The 19189-nt window shown below is 40.8% G+C and overlaps 2 protein-coding genes across 3 annotated transcripts in view; one reads left to right on the plus strand and one right to left on the minus strand.

The window, feature by feature from the left end:
* hrob (homologous recombination factor with OB-fold) overlaps positions 1 to 1024 on the minus strand; it is a 14954-nt gene extending 13930 nt beyond the window's left edge. Inside the window, exons 1-2 of the mRNA XM_061905486.1 lie at positions 809 to 1024; positions 600 to 650 (exon numbers count right to left, since the gene is read on the minus strand). Coding sequence (XP_061761470.1) covers positions 600 to 650; positions 809 to 820 — 63 coding nt within the window. The 5' untranslated portion in view covers positions 821 to 1024. The remainder of the gene's footprint in view (positions 1 to 599; positions 651 to 808) is intronic.
* On the plus strand, positions 1010 to 15384 carry asb16 (ankyrin repeat and SOCS box containing 16). Of its 2 annotated transcripts, none has more exons than XM_061905488.1 (7): positions 1010 to 1379; positions 2278 to 2609; positions 2674 to 2941; positions 7099 to 7507; positions 7573 to 7656; positions 14719 to 14793; positions 14874 to 15384. In XM_061905488.1, the coding sequence occupies exons 2-7, from the start codon at positions 2285 to 2287 to the stop codon at positions 15057 to 15059; spliced, it is 1347 nt and encodes a 448-aa protein (XP_061761472.1). In that variant the 5' UTR covers positions 1010 to 1379; positions 2278 to 2284; the 3' UTR covers positions 15060 to 15384. The 2 variants fall into 2 exon arrangements, with proteins under 2 accessions (XP_061761472.1, XP_061761471.1); XM_061905487.1 differs by having other exon boundaries at positions 1012 to 1379; positions 14680 to 14793.
* The last annotated feature ends 3805 nt before the right edge of the window (positions 15385 to 19189 follow it).

The raw sequence follows: 19189 nt of genomic DNA on the forward strand, positions 1-19189 counted from the left end.
AGCATTAACTCTTCCGGGACGCTACAATATACACCCCCACTACCAACAAAACTCGATTTTGTATGTCAATATAAAGTTATATAAGCCTTGCTTGTTCAATATTCAATGCAAAATTTGTTTGGGTCCCTATTATAAGGTTAAGTTGTTCAACTTTGGCCCTCGGCTTTGTTCAGTTTAGAATGTTGGCCCACTCTGTATTTGAGTTTGACACCCCTGATGTAATGTGAGGCATGGAAAATTAAACAAACAAAAAAATTACAATTTGAATTGGTCCAGGTTATCAGGGACTGTTATTACTGGCGGACAGGTGTCGCAATGTGACTGCAGCCGGGCACGTCAGAATACCATTGTCTCCATGGCAACATCTCTGTCGCTTTCACTCACTTGCCACTTTTCCACCAACGCAGGGGTAGGCAACCCAGAACGTTGAAAGAGCCATTTTGTACCCAAATAACACAAAGCTGTCAAGCGCCATTCATATTAAACTTGCGGGCTGCACCACCATTACACTTTCATTTTAAGGTGGGGGCCGCAAAATAAGGTCTATTGTAATGATTTGAAAGTGATGAACAGTTGGCAACTGAGTGTTATATTTTTACCTCATCGTCAAAGTCCTCGCCAATGCTGAAAAGCCCATTCAATTTGCAGCTCTGTAAAACAACCCAAACGCACAATTAAAACACTTTCCCCCAAGCCAGTTTGACAAAAACAACATGTTTATTCCTACTTGCGGACGAAAAACACCGCTAACAGTAGCATGTTAGCTCCAACGGGACGCTAACGTTTTGCTCAAAACTCGCTTACTTACCATGGCGGGCATGAAAATTCAGCATCAGTGCGGACGTTCTTTACAACCCAACAACACGTCTAAAGTCGTCCAATGACGATAACATTAAATGTTGTCTCTTAAACGTGTGTTTTCTATCACTAAGTTGTCAGTGTTGCTGTAAAGACTCGCAGCTGCTTGACCCCGCGACTCACGTTCAAACTTGATGACGTCATCACGTCATGACGCGTCACCGCAGCAAACGCGGAAGTGGAGCGAGATAGCTTCGCCGCTCTCAAACTGTATTTATTGTTTACATATATAAAAGTCAGGTGTGTGTCGCAACAAATGGCTGTACTTATATTTTTTTATTATATTTGTTAACAAGATTTGATAAATTGTTTGTTATCTCAACATTGCCACCTCTTGGCCATCTTTGCGGAAGGACAAGTATCCTATGACACCACCTCCTATTAATAACTTGTGAATTTGCAGTGGGAAAGTCGTCGACTGTTCACCTCCCGAGCGCAAGATCGAGCATAAAACGAGGACAAAAGGTGTATTTTTAATGATGAAACTCTCAAGTTGACATCAGCACTACTTCCACTGACAGGTGAGTTACACCTGACATACTTGCCAACCTTGAGACCTCCGAGGGCACCTATCAAATACAGTAATAAAAACACAGGTCTACTAACTGTACAGTGCTTGCTGGGTACTAAAAAAAAACAACAACACTTACCTTTCACTATTTGAGTAACATTTGTTCTGCCATTTGCGTATTGGCGCGCGATCTCTGAATCCGAGAACATATGTTTCACAAATCCGTTCAGGTGACATCCTGACCACCTCATCTGGCTCCTCTCGATGTGGAGGAGCAGCGGCTTTACTTTGAGTTACTCCCGGATGACAGAGCTTCTCACCCTATCTCTTAAGAGAGAGTCCCGCCGCCCGGCGTTGGAAACTCATTTCGGCCGCTTGTACCCGTGATCTTATCCTTTCGGTCATGACCCAAAGCTCATGACCATAGGTGAGGATGGGAACGTAGATCGACCGGTAAATTGAGAGCTTTGCCTTCCGGCTCAGCTCCTTCTTCACCACAACGGATAGGTACAACGTCCGCATTACTGAATACGCCGCACCGAACCGCCTGTCGATCTCACGATCCACTCTTCCCCACACTCATTAACAAGACAAAAAATACAAATAAAAAATATTAATAATTTAAATATACATTTCTATATTTTTATATGTATTTATTTTATTTTAGAAAAAGTTAATACAAATGTCATTAGGTTTCCTTTAACTCTAAACATTTTTTTAGTCCAGTTGTGTTTTTTGTGCACAATGGCCAACGCTCAATTAGCGTGTGCATAAAACACGGCACTCAAACGAACTGCTCACAACCGGGAATCTCTTCTTATGGTTCACGTGAAGACTCGACTCGTTCGCGAAGATCCCGTCTCTGGAAGGAACATGGAAATAATGCTCCTTCTCTTTTGTGTGTGAAGGTCTGCCATGTCCAAGGACACGTTCCCTTTCACCGCCACCACACTGCGCTCCCTGAGGCTGGAGCAGGAGTTCCAGGACTGGGAGGATGCACGGCAGGCTTTGGCCCACAGGAGATCCGTGAGCAGGGCCCCACTGCCCAGAGCCCCCAGGCAGCCGCGCCTCCAGGAGGTCCGAGCCCCTCCGCCTCAGGCCCGTTGCCGAGACCCGGCCGTCCACAACACGTTCATGTGCGGGGACATCAAGGGTGTGTACGCCGTTCTCAAAGACCCCGCCATGGTCAACGCCCTGATGGAGACGGTACATGAGGAGATGGTGTGGGCCCCGGAGATGGGTAGGACTTTGCTCACGCTTCACCTGTGTTGGCGACCCTCTCACCGCGCCGCTTCCTCCACCAGGCATGTGGACCATGAGTTCCAGGGTGAAGCAGACGTCCGCCTTGCGCCTGGCCGCCGGCTGGGGACACGTCGCCTGCGTGGAGGAGCTCCTGTTCCGCGGGGCGGAGGTGAACGCCGACCCAGGGGGCAGCACCGCACTCCATGACGCCTGCACGGGGGCCCACGGCGTCTGCGTGAAGCTGCTGCTCTCTCACGGAGCGGATCCTCAAGTGTTGACTGCCGACGGCAACGCTCCTCTTCACCTGTGCACCTCGCCTTTGTCACTCCAGTGAGCACACACTCCTGCTTGTCACGCACCTTAACATACGTTACAGTAGCTCCGCATTACTTTTTGCCTCATTCATGTGAGAATCCTGCGTGTGACGGAAACATTAAAGGCCTACTGAAACCCACTACTACCGACCACGCAGTCTGATAGTTTATATATCAATGATGAAATATTAACATTGCAACACATCCCGATACAGCCGGTTTAGTTTACTAAATTGCAATTTTAAATTTCCCGTGAGGTATCCTGTTGAAAACGTTGCGGTATGATAATACGTGCGCGTGACGTCTCGGGTTGTAGCGGACATTTTTTTCCAGCCCGATCCAAGATATAAGTATTCTGCTTTAATCGCATAATTACACAGTATTCTGGACATCTGTGTTGCTGAATCTTTTGCAATTTGTTCAAATAATAATGGAGAAGTCAAAGTAGAAAGATGGAGGTGGGAAGCGGTGTATTGCAGCTACCTTTAGTATCACAAACACAGCCCGTGTTTCCTTGTATAAAATTCCCGAAGGTGAAACTTTACTATGGAACAGAGCGGGCAAGCGAACATGGATCCCTACCACATGTCAACCGGCAGGTTTCGGTGAGAAAATTGTGGTAATAAGTCGTCTCTTACCGTAGACATCAGCGTAGCTTGCGTTCTCCTGCAGCTGCGTGGCTTCCCTTTAGAGACTCTGGCATCAACACACCCGTGGCCACACCCCTCCGATTTTCAGGTACTATATAATCTCACTAAAACACTAGTAACACAATAGGCAGATAAGGGATTTTCCAGAATTATCCAAGTAAATGTGTCTAATAACATCTGTGTTGGCCCTGCGATGAGGTAGCGACTTGTCCAGGGTGTACCCGGCCTTCCGCCTGATTGTAGCTGAGATAGGTACCAGCGCCCCCCGCGACCCCAAAGGGGAATAAGCGGCAGACAATGGATGGATGGAACATCTGAATCGCTCTCACTGCCATCGCCTTTTTTTTTTTTTTTCTAGTCCTTCACTCTCATTAACCTCATCCACGAATCTTTCATCCTCGCTCAAATTAATGGGGAAATTGTCGCTTTCTTGGTCCGAATCGCTCTAGCTGCTGGTGGCTAGGATTGTAAACAATGTGAGGATGTGAGGAGCCCTACAACCAGTGACGTCACGCGCACATCGTCTGCTTTTCCGGCACAGGCAAGGCTTTTTTATTAGCGACCAAAAGTTGCAAACTTTATCGTGGATGTTCTCTACTAAATCCTTTCAGCAAAAATATGGCAATATCGCGAAATTATAAAGTAAGAGACATAGAATGAACCTGCTATCCCCGTTTAAATAAGAAAATCTCATTTCAGTAGGCCTTTAAGGAGTGGGGGTTCTCTTATCCAGGACTAGCTGCAATGTGCTCAAACAACCACCGGGAAGCATCTGTGAGCACATAATACTGTATCATCTCTGTCTAACTTCAGTGGAAACGCCATAGTAGCATTCTTCACTCACACTTTACGTGAGGGATGAGGCAAAAACTGCATTAGGTCTAATCTAGACCTAATGTAGGTTCACACAGATGCCCCATCAGAGCCAGAGATTTTGTGCTTTTTGCACAAAATCCTGGAGTTGCCGTAACTGAAACTCTAGCCTCTTGCCACTTTTACACTCCGGAAAAAGCCAGTCTGTCCTTAGGGGTTCTAGTTCTGTATGAACGGCACAGGGGCAGAGTCAGTACCAGAGCTGTAACAGAGATGGAATGACACCTGCTTTGTGAAAAGGTATTCTGCGAATCGATGGCACTGTACAGAAAACTGATTACTGGGATGAAACGATTAAGGAATACGGCAATATTTCATTTAGCGGGGGTCTGTGTGAAAAGGCATCGACAGAATATAAGGTTACAAAGTCAACCCGGCAAGTTTCTTCCTTTGGAGATTTAATCACAGCCACAGCAGGCAGAATGATACCTGTGTGTTAGGGAATTCTACGACGCCAGCCATATCCTGGTATAGAGGGTTCTGTGTAAAAAGGTGCAAGCGGGGGGAAAAATGCAGCAGAAGCTGACCTTTTTTTCCATGTTCTGTATAAAGAGCTCTGACACAGAATCAACTTGGCAATGTTTGCCTTTGGAGATGCGAGTCGTAACAATGGTACGATGCCAACCATATCCTGTTATAGTGGGTTCTGTGTAAAAAGGTGCACGCGGGGGGAGGGGGAGGGGGGAGTGCAGCAGAAGCTGATTTTTTTTCCATGTACTGTATAAAGAGCTCAGACAATCAACTTGGCAATGTTCTGCCTTTGGAGATCCGCGTCTTAACATTGGTACGATGCCAGCCATATCCTATTATAGCGGGTTCTGTGTAAAAAGGTGCAAGCGGGTGGGGGGGAAATGCAGCAGAAGCTGATTTTTTTTTCCATGTACTGTATAAGGAGCTCTGACACAGAATCAACTTGGTAATTTTCTGCCATTGGAGATCAGAGTCGTAACATTGGTACCATGACAACTATATCCTGTTAAAGCTGGTTCTGTGTAAAAAGGTGCGAGCGGGGGGAAAAAATGCAGCAGAAGCTGACCTTTTTTCAATGTACTGTATAATGAGCTCTGACACAGAATCAACTTGGCAATGTTCTGCCTTTGGAGATCCGAGTCGTAAAATTGGCGGTATGACACCTACTGTGTGAAAGGGTATTCCAGGACGGGGCTGTAAAGAACACTCTGCGGGCATAAAATGTGAAGGGAATACGGCAATATTCAGTTTTTGCGGGGTTCTGTATGGAAAGTCACAGACACGAAATAAGGTTGCAAAGTTGACCATGCAATGACGCTGGTGTGATAGAGAATTCTATATCCTGTTATAGCGGGTTTTGTGTAAAAAGGTGCAGGTGGGAAAAAATGCAGAAGTTGACATTTTTTCCATGTAGTGTACAATCAACTATGCAATGTTCTGCTTTTGGAGATCCGGCAGATTGACACCTACTGTGTAAAAGGGTATTCCTCAGATCAATGCCAGGACGGGGACTGAAAAGAACACTCTGTTTACAGTGTTAAAACTTGAAAAGAATACGGTAATATTCAGGTTTTTGCGGGTTCTGTGTTAAAAGACACGGACAAAATAAGATTACAAAGTCAAATTGGCAATTTTCTGCTGTTGGAGATGAATCACTGTCACAACAGGCAGAATAACACCTGTGTGATAGGGATTTTGATATCCTGTTATAGCAGGTTCTGTGTAAAAACTTGCAGGTGGAAAAAATGCCAAAGAAACGGACCTTTTTTCACAAAATAAACTTGGCAATCTTCTGCCTTTGGAGAATTGAGCCGAAACATCGACGGGATGACAATTACTGTGCAAAAGGGTATTGTGCAGATCAACGGCAGGTTGGAGGTGTAAAAAACCCATGATTGTTGGGATGCGGTGTTAAAGCAACTATCCCGTTTTGCTGGGTTCTGTGTAAAAAGGGAGAGGCGGAAAAAGACCACCTCTGCGCTGTTCTGAATAAACGGCACAAACACAAAGTGAGAGGACAAAGTAAACTTGGCAGTTCTTTTTGGAGATAAACAAACAGCCACAACAGGCAGGATGACGCCTGTGTGATAGGGGACTTTACAATGCCAGCCATATCCCCTTACAGGGGTTTTGTGCAAAAGGTTTAGGCCGAAAAATTCTGGATCTTGCATGGCTCTAAAACTCTTACAGCCTGACACAGAATTGACTTGGCAATGTTCTGCCTCTGGAGGTCAGCCATGACATAGGCGGGATGACACCTGCTGTGTGAAAGGGTATTCTGCAGATCAATGCCAGGACGGGAATGTAAACAACCCTCTGATTGCGAGGGTGCGGCCTTGGAAGAAATACGGCAATACCCCCTTTTTTGTCTGGGTTCTGTATGAAAAAGCAGAGGTAGAAAAATGGGCAGTTGTGAACGAACGGTACGGACACCAAATGAGGGAAAAATTCAACCTGGCAATTTTTGTCTGCCTATGAAGATCACAACAGTCACAGGCAGGACCTGCTGTGCGAAAGGGTATTCCCTTAGCATAGTTACTACATTCTATCTGGCTGAGTTCTGAGTCGCTTGAGAAACTTGTGAGGAAGAAGGAAAATGGCGAGCTGTGTGAAAAGTGCCCTTTCCTGGAGTTTAAACAGACATAACTGATGAATTTGTGCAATGTTGCCCTCCATACAGGTGCACAGAACTGCTTTTGGACAGCGATGCAGATGTCAACATGAGGACCAGAGATTCCAGGCTGACACCTCTCCACGTGGCCGCCCTGCGGGGCCTGGAGGAGCACGTGGAGCTCCTGCTCGCCCGTGGAGCAGACATCCTGGCCACAAACCGGCAGGGGGAAACCCCACTGAACGCGGCGTGCTCTCGGGCCGAGAGGCCGTCCGAGGCGGGCCGCTACCTGCGCGTGGTCCAGAGTCTGCTGGACGCGGGTGCAGACCCGCAAACGGCAGGCAAGAAGCTGCACACGCCGCTGCACAACGCCTGTGACAACTGCTCCCCCAGGATTGCGGAGCTCCTGCTGCAGTGCGGAGCCAAGGTTAATGCTAGCAACTGTATAGGATACACACCCATGGACTGCATCCTCCAGGTACAACATCCTCACATGGTCCACCTTCAGGACATAGAAGTCATAGACACTGCTTGTCCTTTAAGGTGCTGGAAGACTACTTAGACCAGCAGCCTGAAGCTGTGGTACGCATCCTACTCAACCATGGAGCCAAGCCCGTTTCAATAAAGGTTGGCAATGAAAATTCTGACTAATCACCGAGATAAATACTGCATAAGTATTGGTATTTACTGATGCTACAGTACATCCAATAGTCCAGAGAACTCAGCTTACACATTTTTGGAAACAATGCAGTGTTACGGTGCTAACATACCATTTCGTAAACATCGAGGACAATTAATTATTCAACGAACATGATATACCTTTGTAAACATCAAGGGGAATTTTAAGTCTTGAACGCTTAAATGATCAAGCGTATCTTTTCGTAAATAACCAAGTGTACCTGTTTTCGTCAAAATCCACTAGCTTTTGATTAACTTTGACTACACATTTTCAGAAACATTAAAAAAAATGCAGTCCGGCTGGTCTAAAGTGCAATTTTGTAAACATCAAGGACAATTAAGTCTTAAGCGAACCTAGCTACGTTTTTCAGAAACATTAAGGACAATTAAGTGTTAAACGAACATAACATAATTTTTTTGTAAACTTGGAGTTTCGAACGCTTAATATATGAGCCATGTCTACAATTTTTCATGAACATTGAATGAAGCGTACATTTTCTCCGACTTCCACTAGTCTTTGATGAACTAAGCTTAAAAACATAGCTTGCGCAGCTCCGGAAAAATTAAAGACAATGTAGTCTGTAATGTAATTAATGTACATTTTTATTAACCAGACAATTTGGATTTACAGCGCTTAAACTAGCTATGCGCAAAACTTTTCGTGAGCATAGAACAAAATGAAAATGTTTTCTTCAACTTATACTAATTGACAAACATAGCTTACGCCTTTTTGCAAGCATCAAGGACAAGTTAGTGTTTAACAAACATTTGTAAACATTGAGGGCAATTGTGAGTCTTAAACACTTAAAGAGCAAGCGTATCTTTTCGTAAACATAGAACCAAGTGTACATGTTTTTGTCAAAATCCACTAGCCTTTGATTAACTTTGCCTACACATTTTCGGAAACATAAAAAAACTGCAGTCTGGCTTTTCTAAAGTGCAATTTTGTGAACATTGAGGACAATTAACTCTTAAACGAAAGTACTGGCGTATGTTTTTCGACAATTAAGTAATCAACGAACATAACACTTTTTTTGTAAACACGGAGTTTTAAAAACTTATAATATATGAGCCATGTCTACAACTTTTCATGAACATTGAACCAAGTGTACGTTTTCTTCAACTTCCACTAGTCTTTGACAAACTAAGCTTAAAAATGTAGCTCACGCATTTTCGGAAAAATTTAATACAATGGAGTCTGTCATTTATTTAACGTACATTTGTATAAATAGGACAATTTGGATTTAAAACGCTTAAACCACGAGCTATGCGCACAACTTTTCGTGAGCATAGAACCAAATGCACGTTTTCTTCAACTTCCGCTACTCGTCTTTGACGAACTTAGCTTATGCATTTTTGGAAACATCAAAGACAAGTTTGTCTAATGAACATAACATACGTTTTTGTAAACATTGAGGGCAATTTTGAGTCTTAAATACTTAAAAGAGCAAGCGTATCTTCGTAAACATAGAACCAAGTGTACATGTTTTCGTAAACATCCACTAATCTTTGACAAACAGATTGCACATTTTCGGAAACATTAAAAATAATGCAGTATAAAGTACACATTTGTGAACATTTAGGACAATTTTAACTCTAACGAAACTAGTGTACATTTTTGTTAACATCGAGGTCAATTTTGTGTTTTAAACAGTCAAACGAGCCATGTGTATAGCTTTTTGTGAACTTCGAACAAAGTGTACATGTTTTCTTCAAATTCCACTAGTCTTTGACAAGCTTAGCTTAAAAACTTAGTTAGTGCGTTTTCCGATTAAAAAAAAACCCTGTTGTTTTTATTGTTTCTAACATACATTTTTCGAAATATAGAGGACAATTTTGAGTTGAAAACCCTTAATGCGTACAACTTTTCGTGAACATAGAAGCAAATGTACGTGTTTTCTTCAATTTCCACTACTAGTCTGACAAACTTAGCTTACGCATTTTCAGAAACATCAAAGACAATTTAGTCGTTCGCAAACCTAAAATATATTTTTGTAAACATTGAGGACAATAAAGGCCTTGTCCACACTGCAGGTCAATTACGATTTTTTTGCCAATATGCGACCTGTATTGGATTTGTTTATGTCCGTGCAAACGGTGCAATTCTGAATTTTTCCTATCTGACCATCGACTGTGGATATAAATCGGATATATGTGTCATCAATGTAAACGCTCGCGAGCTTAGGTAGCCAATATAGACAGTTACAAAATAAATAGTTGACATCGGAGCAGAACAATAATATGCTTTAGGAACTTTCATGAAAGTTACACCACCCCTCCTGGAGCAAATTATCCTGTAAAACTGTGAGAGCCAAAATACTTGTCCTCTTTCTTCTTAATCACCAATGGGCAATAATTTGGTTCAGAAAATGTTGACTTTGCCACAAATGCAGCAGAACGGAGACCGACTAGAGTGAAAGCCATGTTTACTTACGCAAACACTGCAGTGCGTGCGACATCATGATGTCATGCCTGCACCCAGATCAGGTAGCACTTTTTGTAATGTGAACGCCTACTAAAAAGATTGGATTTGACAAAAAAATGCAGTGTGAACGTAGCCTTAGTCTTTAACAAACCTAAGATATGTCTTGGAAAAAAATTTAACAATTTTGAAGCTCACATAAACCAAGCATACATGTTTTGGTCAACATCGATGACTACAGTCTTAGAAGAACTAAGCCTACGCATTTTTTAACCCAATCTAAAATCCTCTGTAACCCTAACATGCTTTCTTGTAAACACTGATGTTGGGTCTTGACCGAACCAAATGTACATGTTTTTGTCAACATTGAAAACTAGAGTATTTGACAAACGTAGCTTGCACATTTTTGAAAACATCAAAGAGAAAGTAGTCTTTAACAGACTTATGTACATTTTTGTAAACATAAATAAATAAATAATAAATGGGTTGTACTTGTAAAGCGCTTTTCTACCCTTAAGGTACTCAAAGCGCTTTGACAGTACTTCCACATTTACCCAGTCACACACTGATGGAGGGAGCTGCCATGCAAGGCGCTAACCAGCACCCATCAGGAGCAAGGGTGAAGTGTCTTGCTGAGGACACAACGGACGTGACGTGATTGGTACTAGATGGAAATTGAACCAGGGACCCTCGGGTTGCGCACAGCCACTCTTCCACTGCGCCACGGCGTCCCATGAACATGAAGGACAATTCGGTCTTTAACGAACCTAACATACTTTTTAACAATGAAAACTATTTTGAGTCTTGAACAAACCAAGTGAGTGTTTTAGTCAACATTGTAGACTGCATTCTTTGTCTAACTTAATTTATGCATTTTCGGAAACATCAAAGACAATTCAGTCTAACGAACCTAACGTAAATTCTTCGAAGCATAAAGGCAATTTTGAGGCTCACATAAACCAAGCATACATGTTTTGGTCAACATCAATGACTACAGTCTTTGGAGGGCTAAGCCTGCGCATTTTTCAACACAATCTAAAATCCTCTGTAACCCTAACATGCGTTCTTGTAAACACTGTTGTTGGGTCTTGACCGAACCAAGTGTACGTGTTTTTGTCAACATTGAAGACTAGAGTATTTGACGAACGTAGCTTGCACATTTTTGAAAACATCAAAGAGAAAGTAGTCTAACAGACCTACGTACATTTTTGTAAACATAAATAAATAAATAAATAATAAATGGGTTGTACTTGTAAAGCGCTTTTCTACCCTTAAGGTACTCAAAGCGCTTTGACAGTACTTCCTCATTTACCCATTCACACACTGATGGAGGGAGCTGCCATGCAAGGCGCTAACCAGCACCCATCAGGAGCAAGGGTGAAGTGTCTTGCTCAGGACACAACGGACGTGACGTGATTGGTACTAGATGGAAATTGAACCAGGGACCCTCGGGTTGCGCACAGCCACTCTTCCACTGTGCCACGCCATCCCATGAACATGAAGGACAATTCAGTCTTTAACGAACCTAACATACTTTTTAACAATGAAAACTATTTTGAGTCTTGAACAAACCAAGTGTATGTTTTAGTCAACATTGTAGACTGCACATTCTTTGTCTAACTTAATTTATGCATTTTCGGAAACATCAAAAACAATTCAGTCTAACGAACCTAACGTAAATTCTTCGAAGCATGAAGGCAATTTTGAGGCTCACATGAACCAAGCATACATGTTTTGGTCAACATCAATGACTACAGTTTGGAGGACTAAGCCTAAGCATTTTTCAACACAATCTAAAATCCTCTGTAACCCTAACATGCGTTCTTGTAAACACTGATGTTGGGTGTTGACCGAACCAAGTGTACGTGTTTTTGTCAACATTGAAGACAAGAGTATTTGACGAACGTAGCTGGCACATTTTTGAAAACATCATAGAGAATGTAGTCTTTAACAGACCTACGTACATTTTTGTAAACATGAAGGACAATTCGGTCTTCAACAAACCTAACATACTTTTTAACAATGAAAACTATTGAGTCTCGAACAAACCAAGTGTGTGTTTTAGTCAACATTGTAGACTGCATTCTTTGTGTAACTTAATTTATGCATTTTCGGAAACATCAAAGACAATTCAGTCTAACGAACCTAACGTAAATTCTTCGAAGCATAAAGGCAATTTTGAGGCTCACATAAACCAGCATACATGTTTTGGTCAACATCAATGACTACAGTCTTTGGAGGGCTAAGCCTGCACATTTTTCAACACAATCTAAAATCCTCTGTAACCCTAACATGCGTTCTTGTAAACACTGTTGTTGGGTCTTGACCGAACCAAGTGTACGTGTTTTTGTCAACATTGAAGACTAGAGTATTTGACGAACGTAGCTTGCACATTTTTGAAAACATCAAAGAGAAAGTAGTCTAACAGACCTACGTACATTTTTGTAAACATAGATAAATAAATAAATAATAAATGGGTTGTACTTGTAAAGCGCTTTTCTACCCTTAAGGTACTCAAAGCGCTTTGACAGTACTTCCTCATTTACCCATTCACACACTGATGGAGGGAGCTGCCATGCAAGGCGCTAACCAGCACCCATCAGGAGCAAGGGTGAAGTGTCTTGCTGAGGACACAACGGACGTGACGTGATTGGTACTAGATGGAAATTGAACCAGGGACCCTCGGGTTGCGCACAGCCACTCTTCCACTGCGCCACGCCGTCCCATGAACATGAAGGACAATTCGGTCTTTAACGAACCTAACATACTTTTTAACAATGAAAACTATTTTGAGTCTTGAACAAACCAAGTGTGTGTTTTAGTCAACATTGTAGATTGCATTCTTTGTCTAACTTAATTTATGCATTTTCGGAAACATCAAAGACAATTCAGTCTAACGAACCTAACGTAAATTCTTCGAAGCATGAAGGCAATTTTGAGGCTCACATGAACCAAGCATACATGTTTTGGTCAACATCAATGACTACAGTTTGGAGGACTAAACCTAAGCATTCTTCAACACAATCTAAAATCCTCTGTAACCCTAACATGCGTTCTTGTAAACACTGATGTTGGGTCTTGACCGAACCAAGTGTACGTGTTTTTGTCAACATTGAAGACTAGAGTATTTGATGAACGTAGCTTGCACATTTTTGAAAACATCATAGAGAATGTAGTCTTTAACAGACCTACGTACATTTTTGTAAACATGAAGGACAATTCGGTCTTCAACGAACCTAACGTACTTTTTAACAATGAAAACTATTGAGTCTAGAACAAACCAAGTGTGTGTTTTAGTCAACATTGTAGACTGCATTCTTTGTCTAACTTAATTTATGCATCTTCGGAAACATCAAAGACAACTCAGTCTTTAACGAACCTAACGTAAATTCTTCGAAGCGCTGAAGGACAATTTCGTTCTTAACGAATCTAATATACGATTTAAAAAAAACAATGTCTTGACCAAACCAAGTGTATGTGTTTTAGTCAACATTGAAGACTACAGTCTTTGACTAACTTAACTTACGCATTTTCAGAAACGTCAAAGACAATGTAGTCTTTAATGAACCTAACGTAAATTATTTGAAACATGAAAGATATTTTCTTTGTTTTAACAAACAATGAGGACAATTTGGACTCTTAAATGACCCAAACGTTTTTTGTCAGCATCAGGACCTGCAGTCTTTGACTAACTTAACTTTCGCATTTTGGAAACATCAAAGACAATGTAGTCTTTAATGAACCGAGCGTAAATTATTCGAAGCATGAAGGACAATGTAGTTCTTAATGAATCTAATATACAGTTTAACAAACAATGTCTTGACCAAACCAAGTGTATGTGTTTTAGTCAACATTGAAGACTACGGTCTTTGACTAACTTAACTTATGCATTTTCGGAAACATCAAAGACAATGTAGTCTTTAACAGACCTACGTAAATTTTTGTCAACATGAAGGACAATTTAGTCTCTAACAAACCTAACATACGTTTTAATAGGGAAAACTAATTTAAGTCCTGACCAAACCAAGTGTATGTGTTTTAGTCCACATTGAAGACTATAGTCTTTGACTAACTTAACTTATGCATTTTCAGAAACATCAAAGACAATTCAGTCTTTAACAAACCAAACGTACGTTTTAACAATGAAACTATTTTGAGTCCTGACCAAACCAAGTGTATGTGTTTTAGTCAACATTGAAGACTAAAGTCTTTGACTAATTTTCGGAAACATCAAATACAATATATTCTTTAATGGACCTAACGTAAATTGTTCAAAACATCAAAGACAATTTAGTCCTTAACAAAATCTATTTTACTTATTAACAAACAATTTGGACTCTTAATTGACCCAATCGGTTTTCGTCGACATAAATAACTGCAGTCTTTGACTAATTAGCTTGAGGATTTTTCAAGATCATTTTAATTTCTCTGCGATCCTTTTTGTGTCAACAGTTTTTCGAGTAAGGCAACTACTTGAATGTCTACAGTCTTGTTGCGTGAATATCCGTCTTTTTACAAACTCCTTATTACGTTTATTTTGTTGTACGTAGATGCTGAAACTGTGTGTCCTCTCTCCTGCCACCATGGAGGTGCTGCTCAACTTGTATCCGTCCATCCCCCCGTGCGACTGGATGGACGACTGCGTGACCCAACAGATATACCAGGTGAGTCCCTCGTCCGATGTTGTGGCCACATCTTTTGACACTTGTCCTTCCTTATTCTTTCTTTCTCTGTTTCCCCTTAGCTACATCCGGACTTTTACGATTTGGTGCGTCAGCGCAGCGGTCAGCCTCGATCTCTGCAGCACCTGTGTCGCTGTGCTTTGCGCGGACATTTTGGTGACCTGTGCTACTCCAAAGTGAGTCGCTTGGACATTCCTAGCCGCTTGAAGGATTACCTGCTGCTGCGGAATGATGGCACACTCCACTGAACTCGATTTCTGTGTCTACAAGAGGATTTAAACGAGACGATAACATGTTGATGTTGGTTTTTCCCTTGCCTTTTTTTGATTCCATGCAAAAAAAAATCTTACTTGATAAGCTGGTTTGATAAGTGGAATGAGTTGTTTGCATTTCCTCTTGTTTATCACCATAGGTGAGGAAGTATTGTATATAACCATGATAATATACATGATCATTGTCATGGAAACTCATTGTATAAATATTCAATGTTTGGTTTCATCAAAGATCATTTTTCAACTTTGCCGTTCACTTTTTTTCCTGAGCGAAATTAAATCCACAATAGTTTGCCGGCAATATATTGGCCAGTCGACCCATTTGCTTACACTTACATCCCAGAAAATACAAAATATAAATGCTCAAAATTCACTTATATTTGTATTGCTTTGATCTAATTGCACATTTCTTGAATACAATTTAAAAAAATATTTGAAACAATTATCATGTTAGCACATCATTGTTTGCACAATATTATGTTGTTTGCACATCATTGTTAGCACAATATTATGTTGTTTGCACATTATGTTAGCACAATATTATGTTGTTTGCACATTATGTTAGCACAATATTATGTTGTTTGCACATTATGTTAGCACGATATTATGTTATGAGATTTAAAAGTCATAACAATCATAGTTATGCCATAAGAACAATGTTATAGTTATGACTTTTAAATCTCATAATTATGACTATTGTTGCTCATAATTCCGACTTTCTTATCTTATAATCATGACTTTTAAGTGTTTTGAGGGAGAGAACAAAAAACACGCCAATGCAATAAGAAGCAATACAACATAAATCACGAGAACTGTTACTTAAACTATCATTGTTTTTAGATGAGATACTAAAATATAAATTTTGCCACAACATGTAGGTGGATCTTGTCACGTTTTATTCCACAATATTGACATGATTACATGCCTGTCCATAAATAATACATATGGTGTTCATATTTGTTGGGAGTGATAGCCACGTTTCAAAGAACCATTTCACTAGAGTAAAACACGTGAAAAATTATTTGATCAAAAGTCACAATTAGGTTAAAAAAAAAATAAGGCATAATATGAGATACATTTACAACAGGGGTCGGGAACCTTTTTGGCTGAGAGCCATGAAAACCAAATATTTTTAAATGTATTTTCGCGAGGGACATAATATTTTTTTAACACTGAATACAACTAAATGAGTGCATTTTTAAGTATGACCAACATTTTTAGAGTATAATAAGTCTCTCATTCTTTTTAGTAACATTGTTATTTTGAAGCAGAACCAATAATAAATTAACGACTTGTTGAACAGGTGCGGTAGAAAACAGATGGATGGATTAAAATGCATGAGAATGTTTTATATTTTGTATGTTATTTTTAACACTGATTACCAGCAGAATTATTCATTACTTATCGTGTTAAGTAATGTCAGCTAAGACTTATCTGAAAGACAGATGCAGTCATCAAAAGAGCCACATCTGGCTCTAGAGTCATAGGTTCCCTACCCCTGACTTACAAGATAACAAATCAATGATTTTCTAGATTTAAAAAAAGTAAATACTTTTTATCTCATGATGCCGACTTAATTCGGAATTTTTAAATAACAAAAAAAAATCACAATTATGAGATAAGAAAGTCCTGACTTTTAATCTTATAAATCATAATTTCATACCAAAAAATTATTTTATCTCATTCTGTCTTTCAAATTTCACAATTTCAACTTTGTTTTTCATCATTTCGATTTTCTTATCTCACAATTTCGATTTTTTATCATAATTTCGATTTATGACTCTTATAATTATGTTTTACCATTGGGATATTAATGTTTTCTATCGGCGGAAATGGGCCTCCATTTGTATTATTATGAGCAAATCTGATCATTATTATGCGTGTTGAATTTAAATTTAGATGAGAATAGTTTTGACTTCACAACTCCTTAAGTTGCATACATTGCACATTTCTCTCTGGCACTCATCGAGGATGGACGCTCCCCTTTCCTCCCCCTTATCTCTCCTGCTTGCTTCTTTGTTTTGTCTTGTCTTAACTTTCTTGTTGCCTCATTTTGCACTGCTGTCTAAATCTAAACATTGGAACTATTTAACTGGCCTCAACAAAATTGACAAGATCTTGGGTTTGGGGGAACCTGCTGTCGTGACGAAGCGGTTGTTGCTGGACACACCACAGACTCTTGGGAGAAGGAGTGCCGCGTGCCTGGCGACCCTTTTACTCCATCTGCTGATTGGAGTAAGCGTTGCTCTGGTTTGTCCACAAATTGGAAGTTGCTGGCAGTCTTCAAAGTACCCCAAAGCTGCCACAAATGATTGGAGGATGCGGGAAGAACTGTGGATTACATCCGACTATCTACCCCGCAGTTTTTGAGGACCAGTCATAGACAATTTAGGGTGAAAAGCAAATTTTATTTTCACCCGCATACAAAACATTCTAACTTGGATTGTTTCCATGGCTTCGAGACTCTCCCGAAAGACAGCGCAGCGAAGACACAACAAACTCCCTTCTTGTCTCTCATGGACACACACCTGCTGTTGTTGACTTTGGACTAGCGACTGCACAATACATCAAGGCCATGGAACAGAGACACACTACGGGATTACACACACACACCCATCCACAAAAATATACGCCACACATACAGTGGGGCAAAAAAGTATTTAGTCAGCCACCGATTGTGCAAGTTCTCCCACTTAAAATGATGACAGAGGTCTGCAATTTTCACCTTAGGTACACTTCACCTGTGAGTTCTCCCACTTAAAATGATGACAGAGGTCTGCAATTTTCACCTTAGGTACACTTCAACTGTGAGAGACAGAATGTGAAAATGAAATCCAGGAATTCACATTGTAGGAATTTAAAATAATTTATTTGTAAATTATGGTGGAAAATAAGTATTTGGTCAACCATTCGAAGCTCTCACTGATTGAAGGAGGTTTTGGTTTAAAATCTCACGATACATGGCCCCATTCATTCTTTCCTTAACACGGATCAATCGTCCTGTCCCATGCTTCACAGTAGGTGTGGTGTTCTTGGGATGAAACTCAGTATTCTTCTTCCTCCAAACACGACGAGTTGAGTTTATACCAACATGGATACATGGATGATACAGCAGAGGATTGGGAGAATGACATGTGGTCAGATGAAACCAAAATAGAACTTTTTGGTATAAAGTCAACTCGCCGTGATTGGAGGAAGAAGAATACTGAGTTGCATCCCAAGAACACCATACCTACTGTGAAGCATGGGGTGGAAACATCATGCTTTGGGGCTGTTTTTCTGCAAAGGGGACAGGACGATTAAACCGTGTTAAGGAAAGAATGAATGGGGCCATGTATCGTGAGATTTTGAGCCAAAACCTCATTCCATCAGTGAGAGCTTTGAATGGTTGACCAAATACTTATTTTCCACCATAATTTACAAATAAATTCTTTAAAATTCCAATTTTTGAATTCCTGGATTTTTTTTCCACATTCTGTCTCTCACAGTTGAAGTGTACCTATGATGAAAATTACAGACCTCTTTCATCATTTTAAGTGGGAGAACTTGCACAATCGGTGGCTGACTAAATACTTTTTTGCCCAACTGTACAGACCCCACCACCCCAACCCAACGCCCTTCACACAAATCCCTCAGTGGTGATGAATGGATGGTCAGTGCCTGAGAGCTGCGGCCTACCATAATGACCCCAAACTCCCTTCCCTTTGTTGCTAGATATCGTGAGATGTATGTTGTAATATGTATATGTGATTTACTATGGAGGTTTTTTTTCCCACTCCAGACTGGGCCCCTTAGTCTAGATTGTATTTTTTTTTACTCATCCTTCCCCAGCGTTTACCTCTTCCCCATTTTTTACGGGGCGCCTTATGGCGACCCATCATCGTTCTTGTTCTGTAACCCTGTACACTGTTTGTTTGTCTAACCTTGAACAGGTCTGTGCTGAAAACAAGGTTTTGTTGTACTTGTGCAATGACAATAAATAACTATCCTATCATTTTTGGGAAAGGATTATTTTTGTTCAAATGCTGCCACTTTATGACAACGCCTGGTTATTAACGCGCACATTACAAATTCGTTGCAATGACGTGGTGTAATAAGCAAGGTGT

The sequence above is a fragment of the Nerophis ophidion genome, linkage group LG07 (genome assembly GCF_033978795.1).
Source record: "Nerophis ophidion isolate RoL-2023_Sa linkage group LG07, RoL_Noph_v1.0, whole genome shotgun sequence".
NCBI classification, from domain to species: domain Eukaryota; kingdom Metazoa; phylum Chordata; class Actinopteri; order Syngnathiformes; family Syngnathidae; genus Nerophis; species Nerophis ophidion.